General features: G+C 42.2%; 1 protein-coding gene across 9 annotated transcripts in view; it reads left to right on the forward strand.

The window, feature by feature from the left end:
* The window catches only part of RBFOX2 (RNA binding fox-1 homolog 2), a 174269-nt gene that overhangs the window by 124162 nt on the left and 33122 nt on the right, over window positions 1–16985 (forward strand). For all 9 annotated transcript variants that reach the window (XM_056340177.1, XM_056340181.1, XM_056340174.1 and 6 more), the window contains one exon: window positions 12326–12379. In XM_056340177.1, the coding sequence (XP_056196152.1) occupies window positions 12326–12379 (54 nt within the window). The remainder of the gene's footprint in view (window positions 1–12325; window positions 12380–16985) is intronic.

A 16985-nucleotide genomic window follows, 5' to 3' on the forward strand; every position in this document is an offset into this window, starting at 1 on the left:
TATAGAGTAGTGTTACAGTATTTTAAATGTGTCAAATTCATGGACTTCAATCTTAGGCTGCTATAAATGAGAGAAGAATTTGGCTTACCTGTTCATAGCTTGGACAGTATAAAGTGAGCAAAATGTGCAGGAATGATAAAAATTTCAGTGATGGTCTTCAACAAGAGTCCCAGTTGCTATATATTGTGAGAGATTTTTGCTCCTTGTTCATGAAGCTTTTTCTGTCCATAAGAAGCTATTTTGTGGCTGAGACCAAATGGAGAGCAGTGGCCAAAATGCAGAAAGGCAGGGCTGCAAATGGGCAGATAGGAATCTTAAAGTACTCAAAAAGAGTAAGTTTCAAGCCTTCCATGTGGGAGGGAATAACCCCTGAAGCATTACAGGCTGGGGGCCAGTTGTCTAGGAAGATGCTCTGCAGTAAAAAATCTGGGGGTCCTGATGGACAACAAATTGAACACAAGCAACAGTGTGCCCTCGCAGCAAAGGCAACCAACTGCACGCTGGTCTGTGTGAGTGGGTAGCCAGCAGGCTCAGGGAAGTGATCCTTTCCCTGTCTTCAACAGCTGTTGGACTGCATCTGTAATACTGTGTGGAGTGTGGGCTCCCCAGTACAAGAAGTACACTTCATCCAAGTGAAACACTGGAGCAGGCCCCCGGGGGGCACCACTAAGATTGTCAGGGGAGTGGACAATGTGGCATGTGAGCGGAGTCTGAAGGCTGGGCCTATTGAGCTTCGAAAAGAGGAGGCAGAGGGGGGATATTTTTGTTGTCTGCAACTACCTAATCAGAGGATATGGAGATGATGTAGCCAGATTCTTTGTGGTTGTGTGTAATGATGAGATGAGAGACAACAAACCCAAGTTAGAACATGAGAAATTTCTATTAGGTATCAGGATTTTATTTTTTTTTTCTATGAGGGTAGTTAAATAGTGGAACGTGCTGCCCAGAGAGGTTGTGAAACCTCCATCCTTGAAGGTATTTGACTTGACTGGACACAGCCTGGCCCATCAGAATCTCTATAGACCTGCTTTGAGCAGGGGTTGCACTAAATGACCTCTGGAAGTAGGTTCCAGGTAAAATTAAGATTCTGTGATTCTGTTGCAAGAAGCCTGGGTTTGCTTCTGCATTGTTCATACGTTAAATTGTCACACTCTTGACATCTGTGGGTGTGTTTTCAGCATGAAACTCATCTCCTGGCAATCTGTGATTGCTGAATCTTCTCGGTCGCCTGTTCTGCTTTTGTGTTTTTTAGCTTGCTTTTTGCTGCTGCAGGGCTGTGCAGTAGGCAGTTCCATCCGGTTTGGAGAAACTGGTTGCTGAAATCACAGCCAGTTCTTGGACCACCTGCTACAATCTGTATTTAGCACGTCCTGCTCTGTGCTACTGCTGCTGCCCTCTCCTGGGAGCTGCATCGCTTACGTAAATTGTTCCACGTTGTTTCTGCCCCTTCCCGTGGGACCGGTGCTTGCCTTGACACCTGGCCCCTTCCACACTCTTTCACCTTGATGCTGTTCCTCCCTGTGCTCCTGGTGTGGGGGACGTGTATGATACGGAAGTGACAAGAACATCGCTGTCCTGGTGATTCTCACCTCTGCTTTGCCGATGGGGAGACCCAGGCAATTTGAATGAACTGCTGGCCTGAGAAGTGACTTGTGGAAAATGAAGCCTAACTGCTTGCATTAAAGTTTTCTATCCTTTTTTGTGCCCATATAGTGCCATTTGTACATAGAAGGGGTGTGGAGATATGCTATATGAGTTAGTTTCTGGTTGTTCCTCAAGTTATTCGTTATTTGTTTGTTGGTTGTTTTTTTTTTCTCCCTAAACATAATCTGAAGTTCTAGCATAGTGGTGTGATTTTTAAGTGGAGTAAATGACATATTGCCTATAAAACCTTTTGCTAGTTCACCTGGCCTTGTGTTTGCTGAGAGGTATGCCTACTAGAAGAGTATTCATCTTTTGGAGCACAAAAACCTCCCATGTGCCATTTTCCTGTAATAGAAAACTTTGCTCTTTGCCAAGGAAATAATCAATGGTTCTTGCACATCTGTTTTTCTCTCAGTGCTGCTTCTCTCAGCATGCTCAGAGCCTCAAGCAGGAGCACGTTTCTCTCTGAATCCTCCTTGCTCCTATTTCTTTTTCAGGATCAGGATGCTTTCCCTTGGGTGACTCACTTGAAACCTACCCTTTCTCCTACAGGGGACTCGTGGTTGTCTGAGTCTTCAGCTGTGGCTAGCCTGTAACCCCCATCTTCTCCCTCTCCCTTCTGTATGTCAGGTCACATCTCCTCAACGTCATATCTGAGAGACTCAAAATCCTTGCCTGGAGTGATTTTCTCAAGCTACTGTACAAAGAGAGGAATTGGGTAGACAGCAAAGCCATGGAGGAAGAAATAAATGTGATGCTAGGGAGGGAGTAAAGAAGTCCCCTGAGGATGGAACAGCATGTGAGAGGTCAGCCCAGTCCTGGGGCACAGAACGTTAGCTAATGCTTTCATCCAGATTTGAGCAGAGGTGGTCTTCAGACATGTTGTCCCATGTGTGATTAAATGGATATTACATAATGCTTTCTAAACCTTCATAGTTTGAGAGAGCTGCAGACATAAGGATTTCCTGACAAATTCAAATTGAGTTTCAAACCATCTCTTGCCTACTGTGTGTTTCCAACAGATCCCCGAGATATCCTCAGGAATGGAACAAACATTTCCTTATGTATATGCTTCTTATAGGGAGGCAAATAAAATAGGCTGTTTAAAACAGGTAATATTTACTTGACATTTCATGATACCAGTAAAAAGACTTCCAGAAAGCTTCTAGAAGGAATAGGTCATTTTTTAATGCACACAGCTCTGCACCCACTGTGGAATAAATCAATAGTTGACCTTGTTCTAGCAGATAAAGAAGAGTTAATAGCTGACCTGAAATCCCACGGTTGCCTAGGTACCAGTGATTGTTATTTGTCTGTATTTGCTTTGCGCAAACAGAATATGGCATCAGGCAGTAATATAAGGAGCTTTAGAAGAGTCTGTTTCTTTGAGTTTAAACAATTGGCAGGATAACTGTCTGGGAAGGTACCTGTAGAAGGGAAGTGTTACTGGAAACTAAAGTATTCAACAAAATCATACTGATAGCCAAAAAGGCATGATTCCACAGTTGATGAAACGGTGTTAATAAAACCTCAAGCATTCTGTACATTAAACGGGGAAGAAGAGGAGGAGGAGGAAATAAATGGCAGCAAATATAATTGCAAACTTAAATGAAGCAGGTGAGAAAGGAACTGTGCTAATCATGGAGATATTGGTGATGCAGGTTCAGAGGAGGACGCATATATTTTTTTTATATGCAAACAGAAAGGGTCTAGGTGTAGGTACAATACAAAATTCGGAACAGTTGTGTTCTCTCTTGAAAAAACCCTGCAAACTAAAACAAAACAAACAAACAAAAACCAAACAGAAAAACCAACCACAAACCACAAACTTGCTGTGTTTATGATTTAAGAGGAGATATTTGTACCATATCTGGTTTTCTGTATAACAAAGGAGGTTGAGACAGTGTTTGCTAATATTTAAAAAACAGTAGATCTAGATAAGGTACATCCAAAGATAATAGCCAAAGCAAGGAACTCTTTTATTCATTAATGTTAATTTTTAGCCAGTTCTTGTAAGCTAGGGGAGTTGCAGAAGGCTGCAACGCAGCCCACCAGGTTTCACTATTGAAAAAATTGAGGGGGATGACCCAAAGAGCTACGAACTATCTATCCGTATGTTGATCCTTAAGATAAAAAGAATTTAGGATAGTTTTTAAAAAATCAGAATATGAAGAAATGGTTTAATATCTATTCAGAATGACTTTGTAAGATGTATATTATCTTACACAAGGCATTATTTGTCTGCATTTTGACAAGATTGTACAAAGCAATGCTGATAATAGTTGAACATTGCTCAACCAACGAATTCGTCCAAGTGACCAATGTTGATTTTTAAGAAAAAAAATATTTACCTCAAACATAGCACACATTAGAGGGATTAAAAAAGTCTTCAGTGCCTGCTAATAGAAAGTAGTATGTTGGGGAGATGTCAGTGTCAGTTTCCCCAGGGATCTGTTTCAGTTGCAGTCCTGTTCAGTATCTGCATCAACCCATGGAGACAATACTATTAAAATCTTGACAGTAAGGTTTATGGTTAAAAAACTATTTGAGGAGGAGGAAACAGAAAGATAAGGTTACTGTTAGAGAATTACTTGAAACGCCTGGTTAACTGATGACAAATCCAGCAAAAAAGTGTTCGATGCAGCTCAGTGCAGAGTACTGAATATGTGGGAACCAGGCTGTGCTTGTAGGATGGAGAGTTTTCTTTGGAAAACACTGATTTAGGGGAGTACTCCAGTGATCATTGAAGATAGTTGCTTCAGCAACTCAAAAGTGGGTATTGGACTGCAGGAGGGATGTGATTTTGCTCATGTTTAAAGTTGAAAAGTCAGTGGCTGCCTAATTTTGTTCAGTTCTGAGATCAGTTTAGGACCAAAAAAAAATAATAATCTAGGGCTTGGGAAGATGAGTGGCTTTTTAGCCATGTAAGATGTCGGGTATGTGATTTATTCAGCTTCTTCGAGAGGTTGGGAGATGACAGGTCTGTTCTGTACAGGTGCTTATGCATGGTTGATACTTGCTAATAAGGGGGTTAGGTCTTGTTTATAGTCATAATAAGATTTTCCAGTTGGAAGCTAGGATTTAACACAATTAACCTTGAAATGGGAGAAAAATTCTTAGTAATTTAAACTAATTTAATGCAATGAAACAACTTACCAGGGAGTGGAGGAGTTGCCATCAGTGTTGAAAACAAGTTAGGAACTCTTTTCAAAGTCTTACTATCCAGCTTCTGAGGGACATTCTTTGGCCTAGTGTGTGTAAGGACTTTGACATGGTGGCAATGGTCTTCTCTTTAACTGCTGGTGGGCTGTCCCCTGCCTTTTTACTGTTCCCCTCAGGATCTTTCCAGCCCTTTCGGCTTGGTGCTGTGGTAGTGTCTGTACTTGCACCTCATGGCTGATAGCTTCAGTCCTTCCCTCTTAGGCTTCAAGAAGCAGCTTTCCTCCCAGTATAAAATTGGCTGGAATACTTTGGTCAGTTTTGGGACTTCAGTGTCAGATGAACTTCAGAGTCTCCTGAAGAAGGTGGAGGTTGGGTTTGAGTGCCTGCAGGAGGTAAATCCATCTGTTCTCAAGCTGAATCGTGAATTGCTCCCACAAAAACAAGCAAAGAGTTCATATGGGTGTCAGTGCACTAAATCCTTATCCGTTATGAGAGCAACAGTATGAGGAGTAAGAATTGATGTTTCTCAGGATTTACCATGATGAAATGCTCTTTGCTCAAGAATCTTCAACTATTTTTAATAAAGGAGATAGCGTAACATAAAGATAAGGACTATATTGATGACAATTGCAGATGAAGGTGGGATAGCACAGTGTAGGGTGTGCATTCTCTCAGGCTCTGGCTTCAGAGGAAGCTACTGCCTTCTTTAAAACATGCTCACTATATGACTACTAATTGAAGGCTGTTAAATGCTTCTGGTGGAGAACATAATCAGCCCAGCTGATAAAGGGTTTTTACGCATTATCAGCTACAGCAGTAATAACGTATGGCTGGTTTGTATAAAAGGTGACCATTTTGTCACATTTAGTAACTTTCAGTTAATGAAGTTATTAATAACTTTGTTTATTAGAGGTGTCGAAATTACATTTTTTTTAAAAAGATTGGATTTTAATGGAGGTAATGTGATCCTTTTCATTCTCTAAGCATAATTCATATATCTACTGCGAGGTTCTTGATAGTGTATGTTTGTGGTAGACCACTGCTTTGTATGACCCAAGAAACACAGCTCTGGGAGCTCAGATATTTTTGGAAGCTCATGTATCCTTCAGATCTTGCCCTCTGGGGTAACGTTTTGGCACTTTGCACTTCCTAAAATATCTCAGCAGATATAATTTCTCATCCAACTTCATTATGGTGTCAAGAGTGCAAAACACCTCCATGAGCATATAGTTTGAGGCTAAAGCAATAACAAGCTAGACTAAGTGCTTCCTCAACTAAGAATTTGGTAGAATTTTAAGTCTGTTTGCCAGCAGATAAATTTAAATACACAAGTAATTTATGATACAAAAATATTGGCAATGGCAGAAAACTACTCGTTAGGTATTAAGGGAAGTAGGTAAATAACATGGTAGAAAAAGAAGCTCTGACCTGCAGCTGTTGATGGAGTCTGGCCTGAAGTACAGCAATGGGAAGGTTTCTGAAAGGGACCCTGCTGAGTGGCTTGGACATCTGAATGACAAAGTCCTGTCTTCTGGATATCAAGATATATTTGAGTTTTTTCATCTCTAATTAGTACTGGCCACTGATTACGCATAACAAGTCCCACGTGCCGGTATTGGAGAACATTCTGACACAAGGTGGCCTCTTTGATTCTTGCTTCCAAGCTCTTCCAGTGATGAGTGTGCGCTCCAGCCCTGTCACAGGGCAGGACTTTTCTTCTTGCTGGTACTGGTTGGAGTTAGAAGAGGCACTGTTGTTTATACTGGTGTGCTTCCCCAGGGCAATTTCTGGAATCAGCCTTTTGCAAAGGGCTTGTGTGCTCTGTGCTGCTTGAACATCCTGCTTTGTCTGCACAGCTACATTGGGGACCATGGTACTTCTGCACGAGGGTGCTTGTGCCGCTGCAGCTGTCAGCAGCTATTGTACTGTCTGTCTTGCTCTACGAAAGTGAAGTGCTGATGCCACGGGACACAGAAACTTCTGTAATGACCATCTGGTGGAAGGCAGCGATGACAGGGTCATAAATTTATCTAATACTTAGGTTTTCATATAAATTAGTAGAAGGGTCTGCAGTGATACTGGGCTGAATGTCATTTAGGAAGCAGTGCTGTGCTGTAGCTGGGTTTACTTGCATAAAGGGCTGGGTAAAATTACATGGAGTGCCTTTTATAACCCAGTTTTATATGGATTCAGTCTACATGTCTGAGTCCTCTCAAACTGAATTTTGAATGTATGCTGGTTTTGTGGGCAGTCGCACCTCTGGGGATGGCACAAGGCAGGAACAAGGAGCTGCAAGTGTAGACCTGGAAGGGTAGCCTGGTGTTAAGATCTCTGGAGTGGTAGCCTGTGTAACTGTTCACCCCATCTCACTATTTCATGTGAAAATCCTTTCTTTGTGAGTAAGAGGGTAACAAATGACTGAGAAACTATGTTCTTCATTGCTTTGTTTGCTGGGATGGCTGTGGTCTGTAAATCCTGTTAGAAATCTCTGCTCTTTGTGTGGCTTCCTTTTAAAGTCTAGTTTCTTAGAAAAACCTGTTTTGTTTGGCAACAGGGCAACCCTATTAAGGGCTCCTTGGTGCTGTTTACTGTCTTCCGTTAGTAAACTATGGTAATGCTTCGGTTTATAAAATCCTTGATGCTTCTATTTTCCTGTCAGCAAAGCTGGTGTAGCTTGGCTGAATTGGGCTGTAGCAGGGTGGGCCCTACTATTTTGAAGAAACGTGACCCAGCTTCAGGTGAGAAGTTCACATACTGATAGCATTGTAGCTCTGGCAGGCCCCATGTTGCTATGACTAAGCACTCACTAATACGCACTATGATGGAGCCAACTGTTCTCAGCTGAAAGTGTATTCCCTGGAGTTGGAAGCTCTAGGGTAAAGGACACTGTCTGCAGCATGGACCTGTCCTGCATATGAAATGCTCTTGCTCACACATCTCAAGCCTGAGGACCTGAAATGGTTTCCCGCACAGGAGGCTGGTTTCCTGGCTATTTTGAATTTTGACCATCTTTGCAAATGGACTGTTTGGCACCTTCGGAGTTTAGATAGCTCACTGCACTTGTCTCAAGTGAATTTTGTAGGGCCAGTACAAAGCTGCTTGGGCATACAGAGTTCTCTTGTACAGATGTGAGGTTGTCACATGATGTCTCACATTACCTTTCATTGTTCCGTTTAGCGAATTTGCCTCGTACTCCTTGTTGTTTGCATCTTTAGAGTTAAGTTGTCTGGCACGTTTTTGAGCTGATTTTGAAAGCTCTAGACAGGGAGAGGAGGCAGGGCCAGCTGGAACAGAGCATACAGGAGGGGCCCTACCAAACTGTCAGTGCCTTGGAAGGCAAAAGCTCTCTGGTGCCAGATCTCTCAAATTTATTATATGTAATGTAGTTATGGCCTCTGCTGGAAAAATCTGCTGCCTTCACATCATCTGAGTGGAAAGAAACACACAGCATGCATATACCTTTCCTTGCAGAATGTCCTTGCATCTATGATGAGGTACATCATGTTCAAGCAAGAAAATTGGGTTCTGGTCATAGCTGATGTCTGTTAATATCTTTATGCCTCTTAAAACTGTTATTTCCAATAGCCCCTGCTACTGCAGTAGAGGAGATGATTCTTATTTACCTGCTCTACAGAAAAAAAACCCTAAAAGCTTATACAAGGTCACTCACTCCAGGGAATGGAGCACTAAGATAAAACAGATGCTATAGCTCCTATACTCTGGTATTACTGGAAGTGTGTGTGTGTGTGTGTGTATCTATCCATCATATGGCATGTGCATAAGCAGTTCATGGTGAAGGTTTCTTGCATGACCTGGCATGTGATGGGAGATCCTGGCTTCTTGGTCACATAGTAAGCTTTTTAAGTCATGGTGGGTGCATTTGTGAGACGTGTCATCCTGCAGTGCCTTCTTCAGAGCCTGTGAACTCCACTGAGAATTTTTTTCCCTAGCTGCTGTGCAGGGTTGTCAGTAGCTCTTGGTAATCACAGAGTGAACAAATCGAGACTGTGCGCACAGCAATTCATGTGTTCAAGGTTAGAGAGTTAGTCCTCATGGATGACCTAAGCATGGGTGTTGTTTTATTTGGCCAGACCCTCTGTCTGCTGGAAAATACAAACATGCCTGTATACATGATTTTAAAAAATTACTAGGGGGGTATTTGGTGTTGACCCTTGTATTTAGGCAGCCTAGCATTTTCCATACAAAATTGTGACCTTTCACTAAGGAGCTCTTAAAACTTCCATTGTTTGCAGTAGGCTGTTGACATTTGGTAGGCAAAGCACCATCAGAGAACAGAGTGCCTTTTTATGTTCCGCTAAATTAGATTCAGCTTTGAAGGAGATATAAACTGTTAAAATGAACTAGTTCTTTTTTGCTGCTTTCATTCTTCAGGAAAATTCTGGCACACTACCAAAAATAAAGTGCCTCCAGTGCTGGACCTGCTGTAACCGTTGCAGCAGTGAGGACAAGAGCTGTGGTGTTGGGAGCTGTCATAGCAGCTGTTGCAATGGCTGCAGCGGAGTCTCTTGAAGAGCCCAGCTCTCATCCTCCTGCCTTCTGGCCATGCTGCTTTCTTCCAGGAAATTTCATGGAGCAGGAATCCCTTCCCCAGCAAACCTCAGTTCAGTATTTAGCCCCTGCTCCTTCTCTCCCAAGTAGGTCCTTCCCTCCTGCCTCTTCAAACACCCACACCTTCTAGGTAGAAAAGAGATTGGGGCAGTTTGCATGGGTGGATGTTGCCCATTGCAGTAGATGTCAAGCCTGTACTCGCTGCAGCCGCGGGATTTGGTGACCTTAATTCTGTCATCTAGGAAACAACGTATCTCCGTCATCCACCAAGCAGGGAGGCGGCACTGCCACCTCTCACAGAGTTAGGTCACACCACTCGTATTCAGCATTACTGCCAGCTTTTTGTCAGCCACAAGAAATTAAACATGAAAGACAGAATTTCCTGCTGGTGTGGAAACCCTGTGCAGTGAGCTCAGCTGAACAAGGCTTTCAGGCAGCTCTGGCAGTAGTACCCAAGGATCCAGGCCTAGCTGGGTGTGGGGGAGGGGAAGATGGCACAGCATTAATAGTGCACCAGAGGCTGCATGGTTTGTTCTATTTCAAGATGATTCTAATGAGGTGATTTTTTGATGGTTTTGAAGACTCTGTAAATAATCTTGGCATTTGTGTTTATTGAGAGCCTGACTGTTTTAGCATGTGTGGCAAGACTAGGCAGCTCAGCTGATCTGGCAGGGACAGATCCTGCTCTTGGGTGGGGTGTGCTGCTTTCTGCTCCCTTTTGCTTCTCAGAGCCATAATGCTCACCTGGCCCTTTGAGCCATTTCAGATCAGTAAATCATCAAAAATTTTGTGTGTATTCCTTTTGTTGAGCAAGTTTTTTGCAGGTTTGGTGAGCTGTATCAGTTAATCTACAGGTGAGAATAAAAACTGGGGCCAGCTTTAGGAAGCTGGTGAGATCAGACAAAGAAGGACAAGGGAGCAGGGACAGCCCTTCAGCAGCCACAAGCTGTACAATTGGTTCAGCCCCTGTTGTGTAACCACACTGTAATAGTCTACCAAGAAAGCAATCATGACCGATTTCTTTCATATCTTGCATATGGCCCAAGCCATATGCAACAAAGACAACAAAAAGCAATCAACAGCTAATCTCCTTTATAGACAAGCCCACACCAAGCATGGGATAGAAATAGAAAATGTATTTTATCTGTGATTGGCACAGCAGTGGTCAAAAGAGGATCCAGTGTGGATCAAGCCTAAGCTGTTGAGATGTTGAGGTGTCAAGGAAGATGCATGTTTACATTAGCATTATTGAAACTTCATGTAATGTGAGATATTGTGAATTTAATTGTTCTTGGGATGAATAAAAGATCAAGTATTGTCCTTAAACAATAGAACAGTAAAAACAACATCTGTGAACCAACATTTGTAAAAGAATAAAATTGTCTCCTTTTTAAGAATGGCAAATGAAAGCAGACAGAAACTATAGCTAAAATCGTTGGAAGCATTTTGTTTTCTTAAAGACAGTTGTGGAATACTTGTTCAAGGGACTTAATAGCTTTTTATTGCTTTACATATTCAGAGCTGCACCCCAGCCATCATGGCTCACTTGTAAATAATCTGGCCACAAGTCTTTCAAGCAGGGCACCCATAAAATGAGCATTATACCCATTTGACTCTGAATGGAAATGTTAATAAAAAATGAGCAGCCAATATTAAGAACAGCATGGCAAAATGAAGAGTGTCCCAGTGCCTGGAGGCTGTGTTCATGATCTTTCCGAACTGGGAGACCTTCCTTTATTTTCTTGTTGACCCTTCCTTCATCTGCTACCATCTTTAAATCTTGTGCAAGCAGTCAGGATCAAAACCCAGTTGATGGAAGCTTTGGTAAATAACGGGGTAGGAAAACCACTCAGATATAGAATTTGAGTGCAGTATGCATCTCTAGAATGAAGGCTGCTCTGTATATGTGCTCCTTTGAATGAGATCTTAGACCTGGCTTTCTGGAGAGCAAACCTGCAGTTTGGAAATAACAACATCGGCATTTCTAGAGGACACAGAGCATTGCAGGGCTCTGTTGAAGTAGTGATGCCTTTACCTTTGGGTTACTGGTTTGAATCTAGCCAATTGAATGAAAATATTTTAATATATTTCAACATGAAGGGTGTGATCTGTATATGGTTCTACAGCGTGTGGTAAATCTCCTTTCTAGCTTGTAGCTCTCGTTTCCCATTATTGCTCTGCGGTGAGTAGGGAGCTCTTTGGAACCAGTTGTTGAAACAGTGCAGAGTAGTAGGGCCCTTCTCTCCTTAGGGTCTCCAGACTGAGGCAGAGCTCATAATTGCATTATATGTAATAAACTTGCATAGGTTATCAACAGCCAGCTGTATGTCGCAGGTTGAACTATCTTTTTTGAAAAACAAACTGCTGGGAGTTGGCCTTTTTCATGGTTTCTGAATCTGCTGTCAATTCTTTCAAAGGCTTGGAGTTTTGGAATGTAAAGGGAAGAAAGGAGATCTAGAGTCTGGAATCCCTGAGGTTGGGGGTCTTATGTGACTGTCCCGTCCAGAGAAACCACATGACTGTTAAGTTCGTCTCGCAATAGCCACGTCAGGAGGAAGATGAAATGCTGAATTAGATTTGGGAAATGTGGATGTCTGAAATTAAATCTTATAACCATGTCTTAAGTGAAACAGTAGAATGAGGGAAGAAAGAATTGTTTAGATTAAAAGGAAGAAAAGAAGAGCTGCCTCAAATCCCTAAAACTCTTCTAGAGATTGTTTTTCTTCCTTTAGACTTGTGCGAGAAAACCTGTGGTCTGTGACCAAGAGGATCCATACGTCCTAGCCTGAGAGAACTGGGTCACGTCAGTGGGATTTTATGCCTTTGCCTGTATGCTAGAAATGGAAACCTTCTCATCTCCCTTCTTGCACTAAGCCAGCCCCCAAAAGGTAGAAAAAAACAGACTGCCAAAAATAAATCTTTTTTTTTTCTCCCCCTTGTCTCTCTACAGCAATTCGGCAAAATCCTTGATGTAGAGATAATCTTTAATGAGCGTGGCTCGAAGGTAAGTCCTGTTTCTGTACCCGCTTCTCTTGTTTTGATTGTAGAGTAAAAGGCAGTTCATTGCCTAGAGAATATACTCTGTAGACATCAGCAGGAATTAGTGTGATGGAGGAAGGGAAAAGCTATTTTGGGGACTGTCTCCTGTTCCCTCTGACTCCAGACTCTGAGCATGGTCATTTCTGGGCAGCATGTACAAATGCTCCCAGACGCTCCCATCTGTAATGTGGGATCAGGTTTCCCCAGCCTTTTGAACAAACAGGGAGTCAGTCACTTGAGCCTTCCTACCAACCCATTCCCATTGCACTAGCAGTGGGTGACCTGTGGGGAAGGCAGACAACGGTAAAACAGCTTTGTGTGATAGGAGACTCTAAGAACAAAGCCTAACCCAGCCCCCCCCCAACCACATTTTCGTTGCATTAAAAACTGGTGTAGGAAAACTGATACCTCATAGGTGAAAGGATTTAATTTACTCTATTTTGCAGACTTACTTGGCACTTCTGAGATACTGGCCTTTCATGTTTATTTGATGCTTAGGATTAGCATCGTCATTCTACTTGCCCTGCCCCATGTGGACATTTCCCCACTGAATTTGCATTCACACACCTATGTTCATCTTACAGATATATTAAGAGGGAGGCTTTGTTGAGGGTTAATATTAATTTATTTCTCTGAAGAAGAGATTTCAAATGTTGCTCAGGTCAGCTGCAGAGAGACTCAGTGATCTTTGTCCTAATGGGCAATTGGTTCTCATCACATAACCAATATCACCACAATGACAAATTGATGTGATTCTCTCTCTGCCCAGGAGGTTCAGCACTGGAATAGCAGGGAGTTTTGCAGGTCAGGAGTGAGGTGCATTGCCAAAGCTCTATGGGGGAAGCTTGCACAGTGCATGTCTATACTCTGCTTGACTTAATCAATGCTAAGATTCCCATTTTCAATTAAAACAAAATTTCCCTCCTCCCCCCACACACGTGTGTGCACATGTGTGCATGCACACAAGAGATTTTGAAGTTGCAATTCAGCTAAGCAGTTTCGGTTTAGAGTCTATGCCTTTTGCTTGGATTTGAGGTTCACAGTCTTAAGGTGGCCTCTTTGCTTCAACATGTATGCCAGGGTATGTTCATGTTCAGAGCCCTCTGCAAATTTCCACCCGTGTTGCCCAAGATGCATTCTGTAATTAATTCTTCAGTCTCTGTATTAGCTGGAAACCAGAAAGCAGTTGATCTGTATGCAAAAGAAATGAGTGTTAGCCCTTTTGCCAACCTTTGTTTGTGCTTAATACCATGGCTTTGGTTTTGTTTTGCTTTTTTTGTAATGGGACAGTCTGAACAAGTAAATGTCTATATGGCTTACTTAGAGAGTTTTACTTCCCTATGTGGATAAAAATCTATACACTTTACCAAAACAGCTATGCTGAGTTTGTAAATATTTATTCTGCTCTGTGTTGTTCTTCTGATATTTATAGGCCAGAGCTATCCGTGAACTGGTCTTGATTTTAGTCATTTCTGTTTGGCTTTGGGAATAGCCTCTGGCCTCTATCAAATCCCTGCTTGTTTGGATGTAATTGCAAAAGAAAGAACAAAAATAACTGGCCTGGCAAAGTGGTGAGCTCCATCTATCCTTCATCCCCTACTGCCTGTGCTTTTCAGAGCAGTGTTGTCCTCTCCACATGTGAACAACTCTCTCTCATCCATACAGCCCTGTATTAAACACCCACAGGTGCCCTTTCCCTTCTAGGCAACACTGACACTGGAGGCTTTCTGTGAAGGCTTCATTTATGACTATGAAAAATGTACCTTCTTGTGCAGTTGTTAAAGCCTAAGGCTTCTGGTTTTCAGTTAAAACAAAAATTATTGCTGAAGAGTTCCTTGATGAATTTTATCCTGAATCTTTAATAAATACATGAAGAAAAAAAGCGATCCGAAGAGATGTTCTTCTGGTCCTTGACCATGCAGTTTTCTACTGCTTTTTTGTCATCTTACAGCAAAAAGCAGTTGCAAAACTGATACCCTGTAAAGAGGAATGGGGCAGAATCTGAACAGAATGAGAAAACACCCGAAGAGTAATTTTGTGGTATCTTTGCATCCTTCTCTACTCAAAATAATTCCTGTTCTAAAAAAAAATGCAAGATTATTCCTGCTTAGCATGAAAATGGGAGGCCCCAGTGTTTGAGTGGGGTGTAGCTGCACGAAGCACCTGGTATTCACATAATGATGGAAAAACAACAGTTTGGTGATCTGATGGTGAAGCAAAGGAAATGGATCTTTCTAGAGGCCACTCACGCACTCTTGGGTTCTTCTCCACCTTAGGGAAAAACAAAATCTGAATGCATTTTCCTGCCCTGTGGTTTCCATTCTAATCTAATGATATGAAACCTCTCTTTTCTTCTCCTCCTTCTCTTGGGAATCCGAAAGCAGATGCTCCTGCTGCCTGCCTTGTGCTGTGTTCTCTATGCTCCCTTCCCTGGGTTCCTAAGGGTTGTAGAGTTTTGTATATATGTTCTGTAAATATTTAAAAGGTACAATGGTAAATCCCAAACTGCCCTGGGTTTGCCCCCACCCAGTGTATGATGGGGTTGAGCAGCACTTTGTCCCTGCTGAGCTGTGGCAGGAGAACTCTACTGGGATCGCTCCAGTGCTGGTCAGTAGGAGGGACTGGCGGAAGTGTGTGGGTTGCATTCTTCCTTTTGAATCCACCTGAGATGACCAGGCAGTTTTCTTGGACAGCCTGGGCAGGGGTACTGTATCAAACTGGCTGCATCTTCAGGACCTCTGTGTATTTAGGAAGTCTGGTGACCCACGAGAGAGCAGTCTGTGTGTGTCACAGCCATCTCGTACCGCTTAAGTGTTGTTTGTTGACTTTCACAGCAGAGTAGGAAGCAGTTAATAACTAGGTTTGCCGATTTTTCTCTCAAAGCAATGTGGATTCTTGTTTCTTAACTCGACTTCTGAGATTCAATCTGTTTAGTAGGATTATGTGGGCCCTGGTAGACTTCATACTGATATTGCTTTGCTACATCTAAGAAACAAGATACAGACTTTAAATGTCCCTTGAATTTAATTTTGTTTTTTTGTTCTTTAATAGAATGGCATCAGCTGTCTTGTGATGTGTTTGGGGTTTTTTTGCTTGCTTCCAGGAAACTAGCTGTTTGTTTCATTTATCCTGTTTACCATTATGTTTCTAGTTCTGGCCTCTGAGTGCCTTTAAATAGCATTCTGCTCATGGTTGCAGTTTACCATGCACCTCATTGAACTGTGAATAAACACCTCCATAGGAAGTCTAGAGAGAGGATTCCTGCTCCTTTTGTTAGTGGAGATGGCATCCTTTAGATGTGTATTTTGGCGTTGTGCTCAACCGAACAAGGGGACATATTTGCAGAATTAATGCATTCTGCCTGCATAATAAGTACCCTGTGGCATTTGTGAAGCTGCAGGGGAAGGGAATCCAAGCTCTTCACTCATCAGCTGTGTACCACATGGCATTCCAAGATGTGCCCTCGGTGACATTCAGAGACCAAGAGTGTGTAAGCACACAGCAAAATCTTGGCTGAATAGGGAGCTTTTTTTAAAAAAAAAAAGATTTTTAAATGATACGAGGTCATATTAGTGCAGATTGCAAGCTTGTGATTTCAGGGTAGTGTTAAGCTTATGTCCCTCGCAGCCTTCCACTTGGGAGACCCAGATCTCCAAGTTCTTGTATAGTACAGAAGTGTCTAGAAGCACTTCATATTTAATTAAAAGATCGGTTGTATACTAGCTTACATCTTGTCTTCACAAAGAAACTACATCTATCGGTGAGTAGAGTTCTAAGTAAAACTGCGCTAACTAAAAATTTGTGCAGAAAGCTGTGTGCAAATGCTTAGGGGTTTATGTTTGCAGTTAACTGTAGGTTAAGGTAAGAATATGAATTTAGATTTTGATAACTGTGCCTAAAAGACTGTATGTTTGCATGTGTGTTTATTTCATCTTTGAATGGATTAGGTGCTTTGAGCTGAGCCACTCCTGTTCTGGACTTAGTTTCCACTCAGTCAAGGGGGTACAACCCCTTGTTACATAAAATAAATTAGAGGTCTTATTTTCACTTTAATTTGATTTTTATAGGTTTTGTTCAGATGCCATCAGTTGAGCCAGAAATACAAATAGTGTTATTAACACAAAGAGGCTTAATAACAAATGAAGTACCAGTGACCACTGTCTCTTTCTCAGGTTACCGCATGCCTTCATTATGCCTGTGGCATGAAGGAGACGTGACCTGCGTCTCTTTTATCCTAGCTCAGTGAAGTACAGTTTCATGCCTTCAACTCTGCAATACTGAACTAATGAGTTAAATTAGTCCATACACTGAACTGGTTTATTTAAGCTTGAATAATTAAGACTGAAGTTGATGGCTTCATAGTATAAGCTGATTTACTGCTCCTGTGGGAGTGCCTTCCCAGTAGCGCTCGTTTCACTGTGTAGGGAGCTGAATCCAGGGTGCTAAATTAGCAGAAAAACTGACGCAGCAGGGAGAGGGAGTGCTTGAGAGACATGAGCTTGTCTTCTGCCTGTTTAACTATGGAACTCGCAGACCAGGCAGTAAGATCCACGACTGTTCGATTGTGGGGG

This window comes from Falco biarmicus, chromosome 5 (assembly GCF_023638135.1).
Source record: "Falco biarmicus isolate bFalBia1 chromosome 5, bFalBia1.pri, whole genome shotgun sequence".
NCBI lineage: Eukaryota > Metazoa > Chordata > Aves > Falconiformes > Falconidae > Falco > Falco biarmicus.